Here is a 26,933-nt window from a genome sequence, read left to right as displayed (position 1 = left end):
TGGTTGTGATTAGCCAGAAGGGCTGAACATTGCCAATGGACAGTGGTGGACAGAGTACCCAAACAAAGTCCTCAAGTCAAAGTACTGTATAGCTCTATACTCCTGGTCAAATATTACTCAACTACTAAGTTGCTATGTCAAATTTGTACCTGAGTTAAAGTACTTGATTATATGCTTTTAAAAGTACTTAAGTATTCAAAAGTACAAATTAGAAAGCACAAAAAAAAAAGAAAAAAAGAAAAAGAAAACGATACTGTACCTCATCCCTTCCCAGAAATATAGTGGATTCAAAATTCTATCTTTGAAATGTAGTTAAGTGAAAATCATATGTAGTCAAAAATACAAATACTCAAGTACATACTCAACATGTACTTACAGTACTCAAGTATATATACTTGTTGGTTACTGGCCACCACTGCCAATGGATCAATGTTAGACCTCAGGGGCTGTACTTTGAATACCAGCACAATTCTCTCAAAAGAATTACATTCTCACAATAAGAAATCCAGATAGCTTGTAAAGTTTCTTCAACTGGAAAGTTTGATCAGAGTTGAAACTATATTTATTCATACAATAACAATTTGCCATAACCAATCATTTGATATTTTTGCTCAACTTGATCTTAATATTTTTTATCTAAACAGCAGTAAATACTGTAGCACGATTTGTGAAACCACAAATTCACCTTTTAATGCACCACACACAATTATGACAGTGATTTAAAAAATATACAGTAGATAGAGAATGTAGTACAATTTGCACTGTTAGTTTCAGAGGAGAAATGACAAAATATACATGTATTATTATTTTTATTTAAAAATTGAACATAATTTCAACAGCCATAAAAATACTCTTAACAATTAAACGTTCATATTTGTTTCAAAATGTATTTAATTCCATTCTGAAAATAACAGATGCAAATGTTTCCGCAGTGTGAAGTGTATATTTCTCAGCTGTTAACCACATGAACCCTAGCATCCCTATTCTGGGGCAAACATTTGGCAAATAATAGCACATCTACAAGCTCACAACAGCCTCACAACATTGAGCTTGTAGATTGGTTATTTTATAGTGGTTCTCAACCTTTTCAGGCCACGCCTCGCAACACGAGGAGTTGTGAGCATTTGGCCAATGTTACATTTTTAGTTTTAGAGGTATTAAAAAGTCCTTAAATTGTCACTTTAGAAATGTGCATAACACATATATACTCTCTATACACTTAAACTTTATGTTGGTTTGTTTACTGTTGAGTGAGAAAACAAGGTTGCACATTAAGCTAATGCTAGTGTGTCCCCAAAATAATTTGGGGACCCCCTGGGGGTCCTGACCCACAGGTTGAGAACCACTGTTGTAGAGGGAAGTCTAGTATGGAGCCCTAGGGGACTCCAGTCAACTATAGGGTTTAAGTGGTTAGTGACGGCTGTCTACAGACCTCACTTCCATTCATGGAGGCACTTATGACATGGCAGCCCACAGATTCTGCCACAAACACATACTGGGCTCTCTCTCAAGGCACAGAAAACAAATAGCATTTTACAGAGGAGCCATCTTCCCAACGTGACTGCAGAGAGAAACCGAAGGTCGTTAGTAGAGGGGGAGAATCACAGCTGAGCAACAAAGCATCATCAATATGTATTCATAGACATGGATACTGTCTACAATGGGCTTCACCATGCTGACAGGGGGAGAGATGGCGGGAGGGGAAATGACTACTCGGGAACAGTCACATAATGAAAAATAAGCCAAAAAATAAAAAGCGAAGCACTAGGACAACAAATGTAACAAGAGTTTATCCATAGTTGTTGTTGAGGTTTTTCTTTTTTTTTTTTTCTTTTTTTGAAACGGAAGAGCAATATTTAGCGATGGCATGCATGGCAGTTTGCACATGGAACACGACTTTAAAGGGGAATACATTGAAACGCACTTCAAAAAAGGGCAGATCACTCAAAACTAAGGGGGTCTTTAAGTCCCCTGCATGCTCTCCCCTCACATGCCCTTGGTTGGTTAATTCTCTGTTCTTCAGAATAAATAGAAGTGCATCAGCGGTTTTGGCAGGGCCACTTGCTTCAAATGGCCGTATCAGAACTGTTCTGCAGTCCACGTTTTGTAAGTGCATTTGTGTATGAATGCTTAATTTATACTCCACTGTACAATGGTGTCATGTGCCGAAAATATCTGATCCACAAGCTCACAGAGCATCGCAGTGCCAGTACGACATGTTATGAGCTTGAATATCGTCTTGAATATCGGTTATTTTTTGGCACGTGACACTTCTGAGCAATAAAGTATAAATCTGGCTTTAGGTGCTTGGACTCATGCTCTCTAATACAGACCAGAAGCCCTGTGTCCATCAAGAACCTTGTTATGGGAAGTGCAGCGCATTGCTGCCGTTGTTCCCGTATGAGACTGTTGAAAATGTATTGGATGAGCAGCACTCTTTGTTTTTGGTAAAAGTTGGGCTATTTTTAACGTCTAAGGCACAGGGTTTGATTGCTGAAAACATGCTCAGCAGCACTCAGCACTGTTGGGAACAAGCAACAGTACCTCCTCTTTATTTAGTTAATAAGAAGAAGAGGTTACAGCGAGACAAGGCAGGTCCCTGCGGACACAGACAATATATGAATTTATAACGCCAATCACAAGAAATATTTCCCGGAGTTAGAAGTCCAAAATATTTTCAATTGGTGCTATATGTAACACAAGCATCTGTTAATGTTAATTAATAAAAAATAAATAAAATGTGTCACGCTTGAGAAGAATGCTAAGATTTTTAAACTCTTCCTCTCTCAAGGTCTTCTTGGTAACTTAACTAAAAGCACAAATAATAATACCATTGTTTATCATACATACACATCCACAACAGCATGACAACATGAGCTGTCAAAAATTGCTGAAAGAATTTCCAGTGTCAAAAACTGTGAGTAGTTACAATATTTACAGGTTGCATCAAGTTGTGTTCTCTGATTATATATTGTTAGCATGAAGAATGTACTGTAATGATTGCAATGTAGGCAGGTATCAGCTTTTATTCATTAAAAACTTCTCTCTATTAAAGAGAAAAATAATTAGTTTTTTATTTTTATTATTATTATTTTAGAAGTAGTAGGTCATTGTGTCTTATTGTCAGAATTATTTTACAAAATGTCCACACTGCCATCTTATGGATGTGATGCAACTGGTGGGACCGTCTAATGCAATTTGAAATTCACTCATTCAGCAGCTTTTAGAAAGAGACCATGTTCTATTTGATTGTGGTTACTCTGACCTGACTTAGTGTTTATGTGACCTGCTCTACCAAAATCAGTGAACACACAATTCTCTCTCCATGTCATTCTACAAGTTGGTGTCAAATATCAAATTGTGAGTTTCAAAATTGTGCAAATTGTTTCATATAATATACACCAGGGTTCCCCAATTAGTTTTCCCCAAGGGCCGAATTATGTCTAGGGTACCAAGCCGAGGGCCATAACATTGCAGGGGGCGACGGTGGCGTTCCCACTACTCCAGCGACAGTTTTTGAAAATCTTGTATGTCCAAAACCGTTCGTTTTGAATTTATCATTTTAAAAATGACTTAAACTAGTGAAAACAGCCGAACAACCGAATTGTGTGCTTGTAGATCTGCTGTTTTCACTACTTTTGTGCGACGGCGTTGTATGATTCGCGAAAGAACGTACACATTTGGAGATACGAGATTTCCACCCGACAACGACGATATACTTGTGTTGTTGCTGCTCTTATACCACCATCATTACTGGGGTTGGTGGGGGCCAGACAGTAGCCCCCCGTGGGCCGCAAATGGCCCGCGGGCCGCCTATTGGGGAACCCTGATATACAATATGAAAGTCAATAATGGCGTATCCAAATATTATGGAATTGTAAAACAGACATAAATCTGGATTTTCATTAAATATTGCTCATTATCAAAGAAGTATTCTTTGAGACGTGGCTGAGTCCGCCATTGTCTTGGGGGTGCAAACAGCAAAGGTATCAGCATGTGAGACGGTTGTATACAATGATATATTTTTCTGTCCTAAGCTCCTAGCACAAAACAATGCTTAAGTATTGTAGTGTATGAAAAATTAAGACATACACATAGAAATATTTGTTTTTCAAGCTCCCAAGCCACAAAAGGTGCCAAACCCATGCAAAAATACCTTTGTTTGCACCTCCAACACACTCATGTCGATACCCTTCCCTTATTCACGTGTACTAGAGTGTGACGTCACTGTAGCTAAAGCAATTAGAGGCCGACCGATATATCGGTCAAACTGATATATTGGTCGTTTTTGGACCCCGATACCCCCGGTATCGGACATCGGTCATTATCTCTCCGATGTATCAGCCGTTTTTATAAGTAATATTAGACCACCTTTTGATGACATTTAGCCACTACGTAGAATATATTGTCGTTGCCCGTAAGGATCCATTGGGTTTCATTTTACACTCATGATTTAAAGATCTTATAAAGGGTCCATTTGGTTACCAAATCTCCATCATATTGCTGAGGACCACCTGGAAACCCCTCAAGGACCACTGGTGTCCCCGGACCATTGGTAAAAAACATTAAAAATATATTTTTTTGAAATTTAGGCTATTTATTATTATATTATATTATTTCAAAACATCGGTTAAACATCGGCAATTTGTGGTCTAGCACTCTCCATCAGCAAACATCGGCATCGGTCAAAAGATATGGCATCGGTCGGGCTCTGAAAGCAATATGACTCATTTTGGCAGAGCAGGTTTTGCAGTATATCTTGTGTATGTTTCATTTGAAGGGGGCTCTATCAGACCTAAAGTATGCATGAATAAATTATTAGGCTGCAAGTAAACATGGTTAGCAAACGACTCAAGCATGAAATCATATTGGTGATAACATATCTTACCTATCCGGTTATACAAGATGGCATATGCATACCAGTCAGAATGCATAATGTACTGAAGACTGCAGAACTCAAAATGCATAGCCACTTTGAGAAAATAGGGGGGAAAAAATAAAGAACTGAAAAGTACGGCAAGGTTGGTTGAAGGAAGGAATAAACTAAAGAAAGGCAGATCCAAATTCTTGTATTCCCCTTTAAAGGACGAAGTGATCAAAAAAGTCCCACCTGCTAACCCCCCCCTTTCAGACATGGATCCAACCCTTACCTATTGCGGTGTAGAGGACCTGGTCACAACAACGCTGCCCAGATAGCTGAGATCAATCAAAAACAAAGCAGGTAAGAACCACCAAACTTCCCCTAGTAGTTCATAATGATGGAGACAGTGCATTACATGAGAAGCGGACAGGCCCTGTGACACACTTTGCCCAACAAGTTTCCCTTGGTAGTCAGACCTGGGGGGGTTTCCTGGGGGGCAATTGAAGGGGTGGGAGAGAGGAGTGTTAGGGAGTGGTAACTGGGGAAGGAGATATGAGAGGGGTGTAGGGGTCGGAGGTATGGGGAGAGTTGATCATGCAGTCAGTTACTAATGACGAGGAAAGGGCCGCGGGGCCTGCTGAGATGGGCTCTCCCATCCTTCTGTATGATAAAGGCATCTTCAAAGGCTTGGAGCTAGACATAACACATGGGAGTTTGTTTTGTCTGGGGAATCAATTGGATGCATATTATGGGATCCCTCCTGTTAGGTGGAAGCAGGGTAAAGCATGACACAGATGATAAAACAAGCATCCTGTGGTGATGTCTCGCTGATTCCAAGACTTTTAGGGGCTTGTGTGAACGTTGCATTGGAAATTGTCTTCAAAGACTTACTGTAGCCCCAAAAGGTCTGTAACTGTATGTAATCTGTGAAGCAAATGCATTTAGTTGTCAAGCCACAAAGGGTTTTTTTGTTTTTCCACAATGACTTTATCTTAAGAAAATAGTATGTGAAGGACATGTTCCAGTTGACAATTTCCAGACAATGCTTCACAGATTCAATGGATGAATACATCTAAATTGATGTCTGACATGAAAAGCAGCATTGATATATTTTAAATATAAAGCAATCCCAAAGCTCATCATAACACAATGGCAAGTGTGATTTTAAATTCTTTCAGTCTCCACATTTTGCAGTATGAAAAGTGTTACAAAATATGCAGAGCCTTTGATCTAAAATCTATTTACTGTATAACCCCAAAGGCGATTTTGAAGATTTCAAGGTAGACCTTAAATACCTCAATTCTTTTGAGCAATTTGACATAATAATGAAATGAGTTGGGGCAGATAACTCAAAATAATATCCCTCCCTGGAAGCCTAGTTCACCTACCCTGAAGCTGACAACTGGGCTGGAGAGGGCTCGGATGGAAGAATCTCCTCCTCAGTCCTTCTGTGAGATGGCATCTGCCCAAAAATTTTGCTACTTTCCATGGGAGGTGATGGGGACTGGGACGGGTAGCTGGTTGCGGAGGTGGCAAAGGCCATTTGTGAGCGGTAGCTGGGACTTGCCCGCCTGCTACTCCGGCCTTGTGCAGGTGAGGAGGATGGGGAAGATCTCTTTGAGAAGCTGGCGGTGGAAGGGGGGAGGAGGGTGATCTCGGACATCTCTGGAGGAATGTGAGGTTGGACATAGCTAGGACGAGGTCGGGGACGCACTACAATCTCTGGGGAGCCCTCGTGAGAGCTGAAGGGGCTCTGGGTGAGGGGTGAGAGTCGGGAGGGTTGGAGGACCACCTGATGCATCCCAGAATCCTTCCTACGAGCTTGTCGGGGGCTAAAACGAGGGGTAGGGTCAAACCACCGAGTGTCCAGGCTACTGAATGTGCTAGGGACTATATGGGCCATTGGATCGGTGTAAGGCAAAACTGGAACACCCATACCGTGGCTTGTGTGTCTTAGGTGGGCTAGACGTTGTGCCTCTTGCATAGTTAAATGCTTGGCTGCGTAGCCATGAGGCTTGGCCTTGCTGGGAGACTTGCTTCGATGGGTCTTTGGGGCCTCCAGTGGCAGAACAGCTGGGTAGGTGGGCATTGGGAGGGAGGAAGGCTGGAAAGCACTAAGTGGAAGAACATGAGGTGGAGGGGGGAATTGGGATTCGTGGCGGAAGTGCAAAGGGCGGTGTGGTGGGAAGATGAAGTGGGGCCCTTCCAGACTTGCAAATGTAAAATCCAGTCCCTGCCAGATCTCCGGAGAGCGAGAGGAAGAGGTGAGTGTCAGAGGAAGGGGGAAGCCAGAGACAGCATACTGTTGGATATCTCGTTCCCCCATCTCTTCAGGAATCATGGGGTGACCAAAGGGACCTTCAGCAAGGTATGGAGGGGAGGACATGACAGAGCTAAGTGGGCTGTCAGGCATGTAGAAAGGGGGTGGGGGATCATGATCATGAGGAGCGCCTAGGTAGCCATAAAAAGCCCTGTGATGATGGAGAGCACCCCGGATCTGCCCAGTGGCTTGGAGCCGACTGCTGTCCATGATGGTCATACCTTCCAAGTGCCTCATACCTTCCAAGGGCCTCTGGAAGCGTGGGCTGTAGGCTGGAGGCTGCAGGTAGGAGTCCTGACTGGAGATTGGGGAAATCTGATGTGGTCGAATGGTGGCCATCATTGGCGGTAAAGGCCTAGGATCGTCATTCTCTTCATCTGACTGGCGGAATTCAGGATAGAGGTCTGACTCCTCCACAAAGGGGAACCCCTCAATTCGCCGGGGTTTAACAGACAATTCTTTGTCAGTAGGGTCCATGACGAAGCGTCCATCAGGGCCTCGGCTGATAAGCTCTATAGGCGTCGTCGCTTCAGCTTCATACTTGGCGGCGCCATACTTAATTATTGCTCTTTTCGTCTTCTTATATAAAGACAATTCTTCCTTCTTCCCCGGACTTATGGGTGTCTTCTTGCCATCTTCAGAAGACTCGGATGGGGTTCTCTTTGAACGCACACTCTCTGGACTCACCTTTCCTGAAGACGACCTGTGGAACAAAGAATACGTGAGCTCTGTCAAGAAGATACCCAATGAATTGGCCACCAACACCCAAGAACCAGTTCTAAGTGAAGGATATTACAATGAAAACCTGAAAAAATTATAACATTTCATGAATGATATTGTTCATTTTTCAGTATTCTTTTGTTATCATTAATATACACATGATATGAGAATTATACCTTTTGAGCTAGTTACATTTAATCTGCAATGGCCAATGATCAATGACCAAGAAGTCTTGATGGTGTCAGGAGGCTAAATGTTGAAGACAACTCCATGGAATACAAGATAGCAAAACGATCTGTTCAGCTCATTCAGTTAACTGCAATGTAATAACATCAACAATACTTCTAACTCCATCTTAATGCTCTGGTGTCATTAACACCTAACCCTAGTGTTTTATGTGGGCTACTAGTGAAAGAGACAATAAAGGGCAAGTGTGTACATTTATTTGCCACCAGTGTTGAACTGGGGACAAAGAATAGGACTGTTTAATAGACTGTATTTAGTATTTAGGGGTCAAATCATGCTAGACAACACAGTTCTCAACTAATAGAGGCTCAGACACAATGCCCTACGTCTTTTTTTAATCACAAACTAAGCAGTTAGCCGTTAAGCCAGTAGGACACCCATCAACACATTGACAGTGTTGGGAATCAAACCTGGGACCTTCTGCTTCCCATGGGTGGGCTTTCCAGTCATTCAGCTGCAAATTAATGGATTATAGATAACTAAATAAATAAACGCTGCATATAAGCATGGTGTGGCAGCATTTAGTTATTGTGCCACACATCGTTTCAGAAGATCTACAGTAAGACTTACAGAAACTCAGGGTACTTTTAAATCCAATTAATTGTATGTTCTCTGCCATATCAGGAGTTCAGGAAATACCTCTTGTCAACCAGTAGTGTTCCTACCTGAACACAGGATCTAAATTCCTCAACAGAAGAGCAGTGAGAACACCTCCATCCACCACAGTTGTGTTAGTTACTGTACTCTTTAACTGCCAAAAACGTCATGTCCAAAATCTTTTATCTAATTTTTAACAATGGCGACAGTTGCCAAAAACACCTTTAACGTCTTTTTATTAGTGTGGCCAAAAACACCTTTAACGTCTTTTTATTAGTGTGGCAATCTAATAAACTATCGCCGATCGCCGAAATGGGGCCCAGCAGTGCCCAGGTATGTTTGTAGCGACTGATCACGGCCGGTAACCCAGAACCGGAAGCGCCACAACCGAAAACTAGCGGTCCGTCCCTTTAATATGTTGTTATTTACTACTAGTTTTCATTATAAACATTTTTGCTATTTTCTCCACAACCGTAACTCCGTTTTGCATGCGTTTAGTTTTGTTCGTGAACGTGGAACGACACACACACACGGTGTAAGATCTGTGCAGGATCATGCATGGATCGCATGCGCGCGCCCATGTTGAAAGCTGAGGAAACAAGATAGCTTTAGCTGCTTTATCTGTTTCTGGTTGGGCCTGGCCGTGTGTCAAAGCCGTTTGTCCGTCTTTAGACTAAAACATACATGTAAACACCACCCTCTGGTGGTTTAACAGATCACGCAGCCATATCATCTCTGGTTTGAAGTATAAAAATGCATTTATAGGTCAAAAAGCATGTTTAGCTCATGCTCTATTCAAGCCCATAACTAAAGAAAGTAACATGCCAGGAACTTACTTTTTTTTTGGTTGGAAAGAAGAGGAGTAGATCTTTATTCTGAGCTATATATGTATATATGTAGATGGAGTACAACATCTTATTTAGGTCTCTAAAGAAAGGTGTAAATAATGGCAGGAGATTAATTAAAATCTGGCAATAAATATTTTGGAGTGTCTTATCATTTTTGTTAAATTGGTGCAATCTAAAATAAAGAAGCTACAAAAAATCTGTCAATAAATGAGTAACATACTCTATCATAAGGATTGGCCAAAATAACATATAATAACAAATAATAATATTTGCCTGCGGGTGTCACTGTTGAGGGATTTTGTTTGTCAATCATCGCCCCTGCTCTGCCCCTGGGAGGAGAGGGGGGCGGGATTAATGGACTGTGGCATCAGAGCCTTCTATAGAGAGTTCTGCCAATGCAGGGTCAGAAACAACACCGGTCACGTGGCTCAGGTACACCGGAAATGTCACTTTTCCCCCATAGATTCAATGCATTCCGTTCGAGGGACAGCGGCTCCGTTCAGTGCTTTGTCACTATTCACCAATAGATGTGTATGTAGAAGAAGAAGAAGTGAACGGAGTTGACACAACTCTCCAAAAGAGGGCTCTGTGTGACATCAAGTCCACTTGCAAATCAAAGCACTTTTCTGAGCCCATTTATTTGGAAAACCGAAGACTAAAAGTTTTTGTGGGTGTAATTGAGGCAAAAAAAAAAAAAAGTCTTATGCGTATTGCAATATGCTATATCAATTCCTTTGCCTTGCTTTGCTAAAGCTAAGTATTTCAGAGGAACCCAAGAGCGTATGTGTTAGGCTTATATCAACCTATTTCCAGACTAAATAAATACAATACACAAACAATTAAACTGACTTTCTGTGCTGCCAATGCCAAACCATGTTAAAAGCTTCATGCTAAAAGTACAGTATATTTGTTGATATGGAATTCAGAACTTTTATCACTTATAAGGACAAGGAGGCCCCAAAGCATAATTCTGCTTAGGGCTGCCAAAAGGCTATAGGGCCAGTCCTGTATAATTAAAACGAGTAAGCTAGAAATATCAATGCTACAAATTAGGCTCTCAATATTTAATTGCTTAATCAGGACGTTTTGATCAATGGACCAGGCATGATGTGTGTGGATATTTCTTGTACACACTACAGTAGTTCACCGTTTCCATAATAATGAAGACTGCACCCCCAAAGGCATGCAGTGATACTGGCTAATGGAGGGACCGTTTGAATAAAACAGTATCATATGCAACACTATTCCAATCATTGTTGCATGCATGTGATTGTTAACTCCTGACTGTTGTTGTTACCCTGTAAAGTGTACTCTCTGTACACAAGTTTGCTCATATTCCAGACATAAACATTTTACATATTAAAAATCATTAGGCCAGCTCAGACTAGTCTAAAATTACATCAGGAAATAAAACACATTCACACTACAGGATCACAATTGGGTCCACCAGTGAAAAATCTCTCCAGACCAGATCAAATTCACATGGACTATTAAAGGTAGCCAACATGACCAAATCAGGACAAGAGAAGTGTTACTTCTGTAGTTAAAGTCACACTTTATCACTGTCACATTAAATGTCAAGGTGATGGCACATACTTATACACAGGAGAGAGTCAATATCCCTAAAAGAGAAAATGCTGATACCAATGACAACTTATTCTCTAAGAAAGAGAAAAAGGAAAACAAGAATTGTTTTGAAGCCATAGTAACTTTATTTAATTATAAAATACAACATTTGGTCATGGCTGTTTTTCAAATGTGTTTTCTTTTCTTCTTTTATCTTTTATTTTTTTTCCAAAATCACTAAGGCTTGTGCTCAACATAACTGTTTTTTCTTTTCTTTTTTTCAGTGGAGGGCCTGAGGTTCAAAGTCACTGAAAAACAATGTTACATTATTCATGCAAATCAGGCAATCTTTTTTTAGGTACAGTACATGATTCTGGCCCAAGCACATCTGCTTAAGGCACAGAGACACATCTACAGTACATATAACGAAAACTGAATATAATATTGATAGATCAAGAATCTTTAACTACTAATTAATATAATTATAAACAATCACAGCCACACATGCATCTCTAGAGCTAATCATAATAGAAATATTATTTTAAGCTTTAACAAATAATGTGCTTAGTTTTTTTATCAATAAAAGCTCAGAAAATAATCTTCCAATATATATTCAATATGCACTAAGTGCAGTAATATTGCCAATATTACAAATTAGACTTGATATAATCACTGTTTGCACATCATAAAATGATCACCCAATAATGTAGATTCAGGGATTTCACTAATGATGCTATACAATTGCACACGGCCCCAACAAATTACACAAATAAATAAATACATAAATAAATAAAGAAGTAATAATAATAAATAAATAAATAAAATCAACATTTGATCAACACTTATGACGGCAATTATGCATTTACATTATTAAAATACACATCATACAGCACTTCTCTATTTACACTTCATATGATGACTAGTAGTTGGCACTGACATAATCTTCATAAGCTTAAATGTTAATAGTGGTTAAATACTCTTGAATTGTCAAACAATCCAAAAGACTACAGTAGATAGAAATGACCAAAGCATAGCAAAAAGCAAAGTATGAAGGCATCTATGAGGGGGTGGGGGGGTGGGGGGCATTGAATTAAACCAAATATGAATGTGTCAAAAAGACTAATTGGATTGCAGGTTGCTGGGAGGAAGGAGGCATGGATTCAAGGATCTCTTGCCTGCAAGGTAATTGGAAGGACACAAGCACATACAACGCAGACCACAGCAATGTTCTCTTAAGATTAACTGAGAGCCATATACTGTGAAATAAATACAAATGGTGATAGATTTAATGTATTGCATATGTAAATGTCCCTGAAAGGGTGAAAAACAATGTGCTATTACAAAAAGTGAGAGGATGAATTGAGAAAAAAGTAATATGTCGAAGTTAAAGGACCATACCGGGTGGTCTGGCTTGATTATCCCATGATAGACCATGTTTCAAAGCACTGTTGTTTGTTTGTAATGAAATCTACTTCCTTTTAGGTAATCCAACGTCATTGTTTTTTGGCTATGTTAAAAGAGTATGTTGAGTTTTAATGTTTTTAAGTTTTGAGGAAACTTACACACATTTTCCAAGGCATGTTCAGCTCATTTGTTTTAAGATGTGCACAATGTTAATATAACATACCTTATAGGCCCTACTGTATATCATATCATATAATACTCATGTAGAGTTTGTAGAACTGCAGCCTTTGCATACAAGGTGCAGTCTTACATCATGTGCAGCCCACGCTACTGCCAACACTTTAAAGGGACTACATCATGAATTTCACATTTCCATTTCTTTCTTGTTTTTTGGTCTTCCCACTGTCTCTTCCAGCCCAATAACCCCCAATTCATTAACTCTAAGCCTTGCCTTTCATTTCAGTGATTTTCTGAATGGGCGTGTCTGAACGGTACTCTTTTGAAATCTGGCCTCAGTCTAGGTCACCTTTGGGCTCATTTCCTATTGGGCCCCCTCGAGAAGGGGGCGGTAATTTTTAGGAGGCTATATTCTATTGAGACTATGAGGGGGGTGGAGTAATGTGGTGCTAAAATTGGAATGATACAGAGAAGATTAGCATGGTGCCATGCTAAAATTGGAATGATACAGAGAAGATTAGCATGGTGCCATGGTATCTTCTCTGTATCATTCCAATTTTAGCTCATAGACAGCACACCGTTGCCAACAAAGGGCATTTCAGCCTAAAGCAACCAGCTAGTTGTTATCAGGATTAAGCATGCTAATTGAGTATTAATTAATCTGTTTCCATTCTTTTATAAATTTGAGCCTAAATGCCAATTTGCGCAAAGCCCAATATTTAAAACATACATGTTTCCTAAATTGCTAGCTAGCTAACACACCACATTTCACATTGTATTTGACAAATTAATGGATTTATTTGGCAAATGAATGGATACATTATTTAAATATCTGCATTTGGCATAGTGAATAAAGCCTGAGCAAAAGAAAAATTAAATCAAATTTTCTTTTCCATTAATTCCCATGGAAGGTTTCCCCCTTGAACACAAGTGTTTCGAACGAAACACCTGTTTGTTAAGTTCTGGAAGGAAGCATTCCATCCTATGGGAGGCGGTAATGCGCCACCAAGATCACAGAAACGTCACACGTTTGCTCTCGGAAGGTCAATTCCTATTGGCCGAAGGGCATGTCAATCATGGTATAAGGCCCGCCCCCGGCGGCGCCTATATAATCCGTGACTTCCCTGTCACCGCCTCTGAGTAGCTTTGCCCGAACACGAACAAAGTGCTGAGAGACGGATGGAATGCTTCCTTCCAGAACTTAACAAACAGGTGTTTCGTTCGAAACACTTGTGTTTGTCTACATTCTTTCAGTCAGCATTCCATCCTATGGGATCTGTAGACTCCCGGAAGCGACGACGGCCAACACCCAATCACCCACACACCTCGACGGCCCAGTGGGCTCAGGGGTAGGGATTAGGAGAGATTTAGAGACCATGACAGGCCAAGCCCACCTTATTCAGCTAATGACAGGGCAGCCTGCCTTATAAGAATCAGAGATTAACTCATAAGGAAGTCTCTTCACGAAGACTGGTCAAGGAAGGAAAGTGAAAGGCAAGGGCCTGGACCGCGTGATCCCAGCCTAGGCATCAAATGCGGTAGTCTGGGGCGAGGAAGAAGGGGCACCTCTCGCTTCCACAGACGGCGAGAGAACCCGGAAAACACGTTTTCTGAGTACTCATCGTTTGGCTAGGTTTAGCTAATAACAGCACCCGGGCTAGTACCTAAAGCTGGTAAAGACGTGCAGGTTAGCTTAGCTTAGCTTAGCTTAGCGACACAGGCTAAAGAGCTAGTATTAACGCACGCGAGCTGAGAAGCGGTGGAGAATTCTTACCGCTGATTAGGACGTAGAAAGCTGGAACGAGGACTGAAGAAAAGTCGCGGAGCCTGTGGACAAAGCCTTCTTTGTCGCTTTCGGATATCTCCGTGACAATTAAATCTTCTCTGAAGTAGTTAGTTGGTTGAAGGAGCGTTGTGACTATCGATTCTGTGTCTCTGTGAGGGCAGAAGCGAAAAAGAGGCGGTGACAGGGAAGTCGCGGATTATATAGGCGCGGCCGGGGGCAGGCCTTATAACATGATTGACATGCCCTTCGGCCAATAGGAATTGACCTTCCTGGAGCAAATGTGTGACGTTTCTGTGATCTTGGTGGCGCATTAGCGCCTCCCATAGGATGGAATGCTGACTCGAAGAATGTAGACAAACATAGTCCCTAGACAAGACTGACATACAAATGAGATGTCTATGACTTCTTAACTGTGCAATGATGATGATAGTCAACATTTTGTTTCTATATTAATAACTTTGTATAAACTGTTATCCATTAACAGGAAATGAACTGTTTCCAATATGGACAATGTTGTGAATAGACATATTGATATGTATTTGATGCCGGTATGGTCCTTTGAGCTTGTACAAAACTTTTTTCACGTGTATCTTGATTCCCAGATATGAAGCTGATGACACATACAATACAGCTCAATGTTACAGCTGAGCTCTATTCCACCTAAGGTCAGCCAGTGTTGAATAGAGTTGACTTTAAATTTATGCAGCAATGCAGAAATCTTTTGATGACCACCACAGCTGGTCATCCAAATACCCATTTTATTCTTAATCCACAAATAAAAATTCACTGCAAGCTCTTTGACTTTGAGGTCTTGATAGGAATGTGTTGCACGGCATTGTCTGGGGTGAAGCATGAGGTGATAGCCAAAATTAAAACAAAAACTTAAAGCAATTGAAGGGTGAGTAAATCTTATACTAGCTGCGCTGCCTAATTTGAATGGGGATGACTGAAGTTGAAGCAAAAGTTCTGTCATTCTTCATTGTGCATTTGGACTTTTACTAGCATGATGGCTCTGTAAGCCTATTCATCAATACCTTAAGAGAGAACCATATTAAGCATATATCTCAAAAGGTAGCCCTGAACTTGGGGAGTGTCCACCTACTGCCGAAGAAGTCGATCCTTCCGAACATTTTTTTTCTTTTTCTCCCACAAACAAGCTGATTGCATGTTGACTCTTGAAAAGCCTTATGTGCCAGACCAGTCTATTTGTTGGTCACTGGACACTTGACCAGACACATGCGGGCAAAGTTAGCAGCTTGCTAATGGAGGCTGAGGGGCTGGGGCTGAACCAAGGTGCAAAAGGGGTGGTGCAGCCAAGGATATTGAAAAATGGGGGTCAATAGTGGGCAGACTCACTGAGGGCTGGAGGGTGGGGGCCTGTACCTGCTGGGGTCCAGCCCCTCCCAGTACGGCTCAACACCAGGAAGGGGGCTAAGTGGACTCCTGTAGAAGGGGGGAGATAAGACAACAAGAGGCAGAGAGAAGAGGGAGGACAAGGAGTGGCTGTCAATGAAGCACGCAATGTCTAAAACTAAGTAAAAAGCAAGAGAGAAAGTGAGAAATGCATGACAATAAGAAAGTTGTGAAAGACATAAATATGACGAAGACAGACAAAGAGTGAAATGTTAGTGAAAACAGCTGTAAGATCAGAAAGGAGGGGGCCTACCGTGGAGCGTAAAGAATAAGGAGATAAAAGGAAGGAGAGAAACTACAGACACGGGTAATGGCCACTGCACCTTGAGACAGTTCTGTTTATTTCGTTTCAGTTCAGCTTATCTGTGAGTCACCATATAGGATACAGACACAGAGTATACACAATGTATCGTGGCAACCAGCCACACGGAAGGTTAAAAGGTATCAAGGCCTTTAACAAGATTTGGCAATTTAAATATTGTAGTCTACTGTGTGCACTCATGCACTCACTAACACTATTAGTATTTTCTAAAAGAAAAAAAGAAAGGAAAAAAATGGTCATCATTTTGCATCAGAAATCCAGTTACAGCTATCCTCAAGCTGAATCTCAATGATCTGTCTGTTTTCTGCTGGACCAAAGAGGATCCAGCCCAGAAAGTCAGACACAAAGTTGTGTTCTCTATCGAGTTGTGTGAATGGACACCACACACTACCACCACATACTGTATCTTGCCTGTGGAAATTGACCTTTGTCAAGTCCCGGCCCTCTTCGCACCCATTGGTTGATTAGGTAGAAATTAAAAGAAAAAGAAAAGAGAGAGAGAGAGAAAAAAAAGGCCTAGACTGTATCTTGTCAGATGATTATCAAAAAATGGTGTGATACAGTCGAGATTAAGGAGAATACTAGAGTATGTGGTTAGAACATTAAATACATTCATTTGTGAACGTACTCCTGCAATGTTGCTTTAGTCAGGGCATGATGGCATCCAGATTGCTCCGTATGGTCTTGCTTATGTCGTTTCTGGTGTTGCTAGAATGTTAAAACGTAGCCGAAGCATTTGAAGATAATGATGATGTTAAAGCAGAGTCATTAAAAGTGGTTGCTGCTTCCGCCCAACATCTTCTGCACTTGATCTTATTTGTGAATCAAGTGTTTGATCTGCACAGACCTTCTCATGTTCCAAGTGTTTCCTCTTCAAATACTGTGCTGCAAAGGGCTGTAGGTTATTATTGTGGGCTCGCCTGGAAGGCGAGCACACGTATGTTATCTTCATTATTTATCTATCAGTCAGTCAGTCAGTATCCTCAAAACTTTGGCGCGATTCATCTCTTAAACGCTTACACCTTTCAACACCATTCAAATTTTTATGTGTTCAGCTTACTGAGGACACGTGTGCTTGTACTTTTGGTTTTGAAATGTTTTGTAGTATAAATATAAAAAAATAAAAATGTTTAACTTTAAGCACCCAATGCATTTCCAATGGGTTTAGTGAGTGGGGACAGAGTGGAGAGAAGGATAATAGACCCATGTTTATGTTAAGGCGCTGTGGCTGCAGTGTTCACACTTCAGATATGCTATCTATATCATTGCGTTCACACAGGTCTGCTCTCTGATTTGATCCAAATGTCTAAGCTGTGTGATGTATAAAACTATAGTTATAGTTAAAACTATAAATAAATGTCCCTCTCCACTCTACTGATTACACAGCTGTGATCAAAAATCAAGTCCGGGCGATGGGATGTAAATCCCATAGCCATATATCCTAGAGCCCGCAGGGACAGTCAGCCATATTAGTGGTTGTTGTTGGTTGTCAGGGAGATATCAAAACCAATGCATTTCCAAGTCAGATCCACAAACACAATAAAAGCCATGCTCCACTCCTCAGTCTGGAGTGGCCACATAGAAGAACGCCTTGGTTATAGACATAGTGGAGGACAGATGTGATCTGGGATTGTTAGCCTACAGTATATGCACTCAATATACTCCACTACAGTTGGAGTCCATTTGACAGTTGCTGGTTCCCAAACACAGAATCAAAAATGTAGATCTAGAACACATAATAATAATAATAATAATAATAAACTTTATTTGTATAGCACCTTTCATACAAAGAATTGCAGCTCAAAGTGCTTCACAGGAAAAAAGAAAAATGGTACACATGAAAAAAGGTACACATGATTTATAATAAAATGATTAGCATAAAAATAAAAGAAAATCAAAAAATCAGAAGGCACAAAACAACACTTGAAATACCTAATAAAAGCTCTACCATAATACCGAACATTTCCATGATGGTATAAAACACAATTAGATCAAATGTGGCTAAAGGCAAGTGTAAAAAAGTGTGTCTTAAGCTGTGTTTTAAAGCTATCTACTGTGGGGGCCTGTCTAAGGGAGACTGGAAGTTTATTCCAGGCGGTCGGCCCATAGAAACAGAATGCCGCTTTGCCAAATTTTTTGTAAGTCATTGTTGGCACCTCGAGCAGGTCCGTGTTAGAAGACCTGAGGGGGCGATTAGGAACATATTTAGACAGGCATTCAGAGAGGTACAAAGGTGCCAGGCCATTTAAAGCTTTATACACAAGTAAAAGAATTTTAAAATCAATCCGGAAAGATACTGGAAGCCAATGTAGCGAGGCTAAAACTGGCGTGATATGATCTCTCATCCTAGTTTTTGTAAGCACTCTGGCTGCCGCATTTAGAATATGTACAGTACAGTAAGGTTCAGTAGAGTACAGTAAAAGTACAGTAAGGTTCAGTAGAGTACAGTAAGGTACAGAAAGGTACAGTACAGAAAGGTACAGTAGAGTACAGTACAGTAAAGTACAATACAGTACAGTAAGGTACAGTAGAGTACAGTAAAGTACAATAAAGTACAGTAAAGTAGAATAAAGTACAGTAAGGTACAGTGGAGTACAGTAAAGTACAGTAGAGTACAGTAAAGTACAGTAAAGTACAGTATAGTAAGGTACAGTAGAGTACAGTACAGTAAGGTACAGTACGGTACAGTAGAGTACAGTATAGTATAGTACAGTAAGGTACAGTACAGTACAGTAAGGTACAGTAGAGTACAGTACAGTAAGGTACAGTAGAGTACAGTAAAGTACAGTAAGTTACAGTAGAATACAGTAAAGTACAGTACAGTAGAGTACAGTAAAGTACAGTAAGTTACAGTACAGTACAGTACAGTACAGTACAGTACAGTACAGTAAGGTGCAGTACAGTATAGTAAGGTACAGTACAATATTGTAATGTACTGTACCTTACAGTACCTTAAAGTATCCTATTTGTTGGGTTGGAAGCGAGCCCACACTGTTTCGAAGGAACAGTATTTCTAGTGTTGAGATGGTATTACACTTCCACCTGTTGGCTCCTAGCCTGGCATGGCCAGACTAAATATCACTGTGTAGATATTAGTCTGGAATCTCTGTATGGAACCTGCATTTCCAAGGGGTGGATTAAAAAAAAAAAGCCCCACATTTGCATACTGGGCCCTGATTGCTGACCCACAACTTTGTGGGCAGCGAAAGCCATTCACAACAGAGTGGGGCCAGACTAATCTGCATATATTTTGTCTTATTTTTGTTGCAGTGGCAGATTCTTCTAGTTTCCAGGCTATTTGGCTCCAGTCTGTGAATATTGAGTGCACCACTGAGGCAAACAAAGAAAAAAGATAACTGCTGTCCTCAGTGTGTCCTTGATGACAAAAAGGGCCTCGTTTGTGTGATTTCTTGGGTAAGTAAGTAAAATGTTAAGTTCCAACAAGTTCCAATCAAAGATATTAAGTTCCAACCAGAATTATTATTAATTATTACTTTTTATTTGTACATTTTTTGTGTGTGTTCTGCTCTCTATTTTTTCTCCCTCCATTGTGCCATTGTCTATTAATCAGCAGTGCATACTGTATGCCTTCACAAGTTTCATTACTGCATATCAATATTGCTTTAACTTCCAGGGGGATCAATGATCCGGCAAGAATGATTGATGCGAATTACTGAAAGCATAAAATAGCTTGTGGATTAAAAATCAACTAGCCGTAGAAGTAGGATTATATAACTTCTTGGAGAGTGCCTTGGACAGAGATTTGCGTTCTACGTCTGAGCGCACCTTTCTAGTTAGGTGGGGCCGCTCCAGCCTGGCAGAGATAATGATTTTGCTCCTGTGAGTGTCTGTCTGTCCACCTGTCTGTAAACAGTTAATTTCGGGCATCGCTGGACCGATCTGTGTGAAAATTCCAAAAGGCCAAGGGAGAGCCTCTACACCAAAATCGTTCAAATTGGCCTCGTGGTGGCACTATAAGTAACAGACGGATACATGTTTTGAAACTCTTTCACCATTTAGCATTTCTTTTGCAACTACAGAGTTTGTGCAAAACTCAACGATAAGTCGATAACCATGTCTTTTGCCTTTCTGCTGTGTTTGAGCTTGTAGTCTTGCACTTCCACCACACAGTCTGGAATGGTTATCATGAGATCATTTTTGTATTTTTCTGCCTAGGAAGCAAATGTATAGTGCAGATAGTGCCAGGCAGTGAAATTATCCAAGATGCTACAGTACATCTACAATAGCGATTTTCAAACCTTTCGTGCCCAAGGCACACCAAAGAGCAAGTCAAAATCTCAAGCCGTGACTCTTTGTGAGCTTGAAGATATGCCATTTTCACTATATTTTACAATCTGTAAATTAATGAATAGCCTAATTTAAAAAAGAAATGCCTATAATAGCCCAAAATAGAGGCGCAGAATTTAAAGAGGTTTAAATAAATGTATTTTTTGGGGGGCAGGGAGACTCAAATAGCTTAGGAAAATGGCAAAGGTCCATCATAATGGCGACCTTGATAACTGACACTGTATTTTCACAAAGCAAACATTTCAACAATAAAATGGGATTAGTCAGGTGATTCGGGTGCAGTGCCGTGTTCTACCTGTCACGCGGGTAAGCTGTGAAGAAATTTTTTGGAGCTGTGTGGAACACAAGCTCCCTATACGTGGCCGTGTGTGTGGGTCTCCGTCCGTCCGTCCGTGTCTGTATGTAGCCTAAACTTCGGCACGCTACTAGTCCCGCACCATTTACGCCACCCCCGCAATATATACATCAAAACGTGCGGCTCGGCCGGGAATGGTGTGCTAGTAACTTTCTTTCCGATCCGCCTTACAATGGCGACATAATCGGCAAAAAACGACGCTGAATTGTCCCCATTGACTTATAATGGGACAATGCAAGACATCACATTCAAGTATTTTTCTCTCGCAAAGCATAGGAGCTACAGTTTCAAACCTCGGAGAGGAGATTCATAATGATTTTAAGAATGAATCGAAAAATAATTACATCACTCGGCCTCATGGTGGCGCTATAACGGCCCACTTTGCGTTTTGCCCCGTAACTCTTGAACCGTAGATCGGAAAATTAAAATTCTTTTTTCCCTGGATTCCTTGGGTCAAGACGCATCTCCCCATATAGGCCACGCCCATTTGCGCCAGGATAGATTTTCCGCCATCTTGAATTTTCTCCAAAACACACTTTTTGCTCCTTTTCCTACATATTTTCTTCAAAAGTCACAAAAATCGGTACACATGATCCTGGGTGACCAGAGAGGTGCTGTTGAGTCTAGCCTGCCCTGAGCATCAACTGCAATACACACACACACACACACACACACACACACACACAGCTCCACTTCGAACAGAGGTTCGATTTTTTTTAAAGCGTCTGCCCTCGTGAACCTTTCAAAGTAGCGTATCTGATAGGCATTACAGTATGCACTGGCGTATGCGCTGGCCACACGAATAGCCGCGGTTCATAGATTATAGTATGCCCTCAAAAAAAGTCTAGAACACACCACTGTTCGGGTGACTTGAGGTTCTGTTGAGTGAGGGCATCTTGGATGATAATATTAATGTAATGTAAGATAAGATAATTTTATACTGTCTACAATTCCAGATAACATTTTAATTAAAATAATTATAATTAAAATAAAATCAGCTTGATGATTAAAACTGCTGCTGCTGGCATCAAATATTACAATTACAGTGCAACACTGACACTATCAGCAAAAAGTATCAGACGAGCTTGATTCATCATATCAAACAAATTATTGTGCCAAAATACGAGTTTATTTGATAATCATGTGCAGTATAGTACTGCATAGAGTGCAATACAAATGTAGAGGACTGGTCATATCATGCTGGTCCCTTTAATTTGTATTACTTTCATAGACTGACTCAGCTATTCTTTTTTTGCCAATGTCAACAGATATGGGGCCCGCTGAGAACTGTTCCAGTCCGACCCCATAGAAACATAATTGACACGAGGCAATCAACATTCTTTATCATAGCCCTTCCCCCCACTAGTACCCTGTGACCTTTAAGCTCCACTGAGCACACCCTTCTGGTCCTTCATAGTGTTGAGGTACAGAAGTATGGAAGTGTATAAACAGGGACATGCTGGGCCCCTGATTCAGCCCGGGAAAAAGAGTTGGAGAGGCCCTCATTGTGCGATATAGAGAGAGATATCTCTCTATAGCGCTGCTGCTACTTTGCCATTTCAGATCATGACAAGTGACAAGCCAGTGGGCCAATTACATGAGTTATATTTCGTCGGGTGGAAAACCTTGTATGTCCAAAACCGTTTGTTTTGTATTTATCATTTTAAAAATGATTTAAACTAGTGAAAACAGCTGATCTACAAGCACACACCGCCTCGCACCGCAAGGCGTTGTGTGCTTGTAGATCGGCTGTTTTCACTACTTTTGTGCGACGGCCTTGTTTGATGAAGCAGGGCTTTGCTTTGCGAAAAAAATTAGATAGAGATACGAGGTTTCTGCCCGTCAACATGGAACGAAGGCCGACATTTTATTTTTAATTTTTTCCTAATGGCCGGCCTGGACCGGCCGGGAATGAACCGGCCGTTCGGGAGTTGTCCCGCTTTTCCCAATGGCCAGCACGTCCCTGTGTATAAAGCATTTGATTTTGAGCAGGATATCACACACAACTTTGACTTGTCACTTTTGCCTGTATACTTTTCCTGTGTACTTTTACAATACATAAAGACAAAACATGTTTATCACTATGCCCTATTATAAAATATATACAAAATATTCTCAACTTTTCATAATTATGATCAACTAAGTAAGCCTTGCAGAGTCTGGATTTACCCCAATCCAAAACGTGATGCTGAGTGCCAAGCAAGGAGGCATTGGGTCCAAATTTTATGATATGATCCGGACAACAACAGAGGATAATCGGGCCCATTTTGGGTCTGATTAGCCCCTCCCGACGACAATCACAGACTAGTCATTCACGATTTGAGGTTGGTCAAATTAATGATCCTGTAGTGTGAGGGGTTCACAAACATACATCAAAATGTAAATATTAACCACCACTTTAAATCCTATAGTGTGAACGGAACAGTGATGTTGAGAAGAAACCTGCATTAGCCAAAGAGAGTGAGCGGACCGGGAAGCGTCAAACACTATCATTCACCTCATCAGAAATGAAACAAGTAGATATGAAAATAATGCAACAAGAGTCAGGTAGGTTATATAATCCACCCTTTAACTTGGATTCAACTCTGTTGACTGAAACACATCAGCTTCCCTTGCCTCCTCTGTCATGTCAAGTTCATAATAAATAAACAAAATAGAGTTAAAGCAATCCTTGTTTTAAAACTATGCTATAGATACGCCAACGTTGGAGATGTAGCGTGAAAGTAGGCAAGACAAGTGACGGATTACAGAGTTACAGTAGGCCTATGTTTAGGTGTGGTGCGGCTTATTTGTTTTCTTTATAGACATACTGTAGATATCCAACTTCATACTGTACATATCTAAGTCATGTTTGATGACACAACTTACTGTTATGTGAGAGATCAAGTCATCCCTGGAATAGCACCTCTGAAATCAAATTGCAGTGTGTGGTCCTGAAACTTCACTGAATCATCTGGTGTGTGCGTACGTAGTTATGGTTACGCCTGTCATTTCTGTAATCCGTTAAGATTTGAACGGAGTTTATACTCCATTGTCTGATGGGGTCACGTGTCAGTGAAAACAACATCAAGCTATCTATGCAGTATAAATTTGTCTTAAATCTGGAATCCGTATTGTATTCTACCATGATTTGAACACAGGTCTCCTGCATGAGCAGGGGTGCCACACCAAATTCTGGGCCCTGGGTGCAAGGATTCACTGCGGGGCCCCCATGAATGTTCTTCATAGGGGGAGGGGGTTTAACCCATTTAGACTGGGAACGCATTATTACGCATTATTTGCTTTAACTATTGTAAAATAGCAGATATATATTATGTATAATATATATCTGTATAATACATATTATCTACATATATAATATGTAGATCTGCTATTTTTGAAAAATTGTGAAAATGTGTGCAAGACTTTGAATATTTCAAATCCTACTAAGGTTTTTTGAAAAACCTATGATTCTATGTCAGTGGTGTTCAAACCTTTTCATGTGAAGAACCCCCAAAATGATATGTATTTGGCCACATACCCCCCCTCTCAAAATATTTAGTTCCAGGGACCCCCCAGAAACAACATTTGAGTTACAAATGTTTGCTTAAAAATACATATATTCAAAGATTTGCCCACATTTTCACGACTTTTCAAAAATAGCAGATCTACAAGCTCGCAGCGCGGCACTCGGTGCCGCACTGTGAGCTTGTATATCTGCTATTTTTCAATAGCTAAAGTATAAAATAATTAAGGCCCCTCCACCTTGGGCCCTAGTAACTCAGTCCCACTTTTCCCCCCATTGTGATGCCCCTGCCTCCATCCAGTGCAGTTGTGTTAGTTATATTGTATCATCATACTGTATCTTACAGATTGGTTAAAATAACATTGTATTCCCTAAAACATTTGCAGCTTGAAGAGTGCTTTGCATAAGCTGCTGGAAGAAAGGGAGAAGTCATGTTGGTGTTACTTACGGAGTTTCCATGCTTTTTCTGCAGTGGGTAATGGAAAGTGGTGGGTCTAGAAGACAGGAAAAAATAGAACATATACAGTTAAAAACTTTAAAAAAGGCAATAGTTCTTCTTGGTAAAGTGGAATATCACTATGATGTACATAGTGACTGTATTCTTCAGTATTATTACATGTAACAAGTTCATGTAACAAAATTCAATATGAATATATTTTTTAAAGCATTAGTAGTAAAGCAGTAGTAGTAAAGCAACACAATATCCTGCAGAAATAGTGCAAAATATCCAAGTAGTGTCGCACAGGGTGCATTTAGTAGGCCTAATTTCACAGGTCATAATGCAGGAGAAAGTGTCCTTCTTTGTGTATTGTACCACATTTTTCCTTTTTGTTTGTGGTAGCAGAGGTCCCATCAATGTTTATCTATTGTCCATATCAAGATTATTACAGTATATACACTAGTAAGACGCCTAAAGGGCGAGGTCGCGCCATGTCTTGGCCATATGGTCAGTGATGTATATCGGACCAGTTAGACATATATGGAGACCCCTGGTATCCATATATTGAGATCCAAACTGTATATGGAGATATGCTTTGAGAGCCCAAACATGCTTACTCAGTTATTCGTTATGTGAAAGTCCTATGACGTCTATGACATCTGACATCATACACTTTTACCCCTGTCTGTAGAACCAGCCACACAGATATGGGCTGTATTGACCATCTGTCTTGGCTATATATGGATTCTGTTAGTGTGGTATGTGGCCGATGTGGCCTCCATATAAGGGCATGAAGACCTGTTAGAAAATGGCTCAATATTGATGACATCAGGGAACTCCATATGTGGGCATAAAAGGGATTCTGTTAGTGTGACATCACAGTCAAGCCAGAGCGTGATGTCAGAGCAGGCAAACCCATTCTGTTAGAGTGGTTCCCATGACATCACAGTGATGTAAGAGCATGATGTCAGAGCGGCAAACCCATAGACCGTAAAAAAGTGTCCACGTCCAGACGGACGGAGTCTGCATGTGCCGTTTCACATACTAAATATACATGAATGTAATGTAAAAGATGTGTCTTACTTGAAATTCATAATAATTCAGTTGAAGTGTGGAAACTTACTAAGACCCATCTTAAACACCCATATTTGTACCTTATAGTCCAGTTTGCAATAAATATACAGGCATGTAATTTATGCGTGCAAATCAAGATATCGTTTTAACATAAAGGAAAGCATGTAGTATTACATGTTTAAGGTAAAGGAACAATAACTAAAAAAAAACAAAAAACTTTACAGCTAATGCATAAATAAAGAGCTCTATCCACTATTTAATATACATAATGTGATTGCAACTTTGGTTCAGACTCCTTTCTCCAATTCTGCTGACAAACCAGCTCACAGAGCACCAGATGAGGCCATCAGTATGAAAGCACATTCTGTGCCTGTACTAAATCTGTTCAACTCAAACCTAATAATGACCTAGAAGAAGCTACTGTGTAGGAAATTCAAACACTGAGAAACTCCTTTCAGTGTTGTTTATTGTTCATTTTGTAAGGTGAATAATAAACTAAGCGGATTCACTAAGAATGAATTGTGCCGTTGAAAGTACCCAGTGGTGGAATGTTTTACATAATAAAATTTGATAGTAAAGGTATTGCTATCAAAATGTACTTAAAGTACAAAAGCTGAAAGTACGTTTCACAACTTTTCTAATGTTTAAAATGTATAAAAAGATCTAGAAGCTCACAATGCGTCACAATGCGACACATTGTGAGCTTGTAGATGATGAAGTGATTTGTAATTAAAATCTAAATCTACCAAGTAACTACTGTAGTAACTAAAGTTGTCATAATAGTAGTGGAGTAAAAGCACAATATTTGCATCCGAGATGTAGGGGAGTAAAAGTAAAAGTATTGGAAATTGGAAATACTCAAGTAAAGTACAAATACCTCAAAATGTTACTTAAGTAAATGTGAAGTAAATGTAGTTACTTTACACAATTGCAAGTATCACAAATCTTGCATTGACTCTGCTCGTTATCTGCCCAGGCTTAAGATCTCACAC

At 40.4% G+C, this 26,933-nt stretch overlaps 1 protein-coding gene across 1 annotated transcript in view; it reads right to left on the bottom strand.

Annotated features, from left to right (window-relative positions):
• igsf9bb (immunoglobulin superfamily, member 9Bb) overlaps positions 1–26,933 on the bottom strand; it is a gene marked incomplete at both ends in the record, with an annotated part of 140,816 nt that overhangs the window by 4,689 nt on the left and 109,194 nt on the right. Inside the window, 3 exons of the mRNA XM_080748927.1 lie at positions 6,250–7,884; positions 15,882–15,968; positions 24,877–24,922. Of these exons, the coding sequence (XP_080605053.1) occupies positions 6,250–7,884; positions 15,882–15,968; positions 24,877–24,922 (1,768 nt within the window). The remainder of the gene's footprint in view (positions 1–6,249; positions 7,885–15,881; positions 15,969–24,876; positions 24,923–26,933) is intronic.

Source organism: Nannobrachium achirus (assembly GCF_963921795.1).
Source record: "Nannobrachium achirus genome assembly, chromosome: 19".
NCBI lineage: Eukaryota > Metazoa > Chordata > Actinopteri > Myctophiformes > Myctophidae > Nannobrachium > Nannobrachium achirus.
This window is presented reverse-complemented; position numbering and strand designations above follow the sequence as displayed.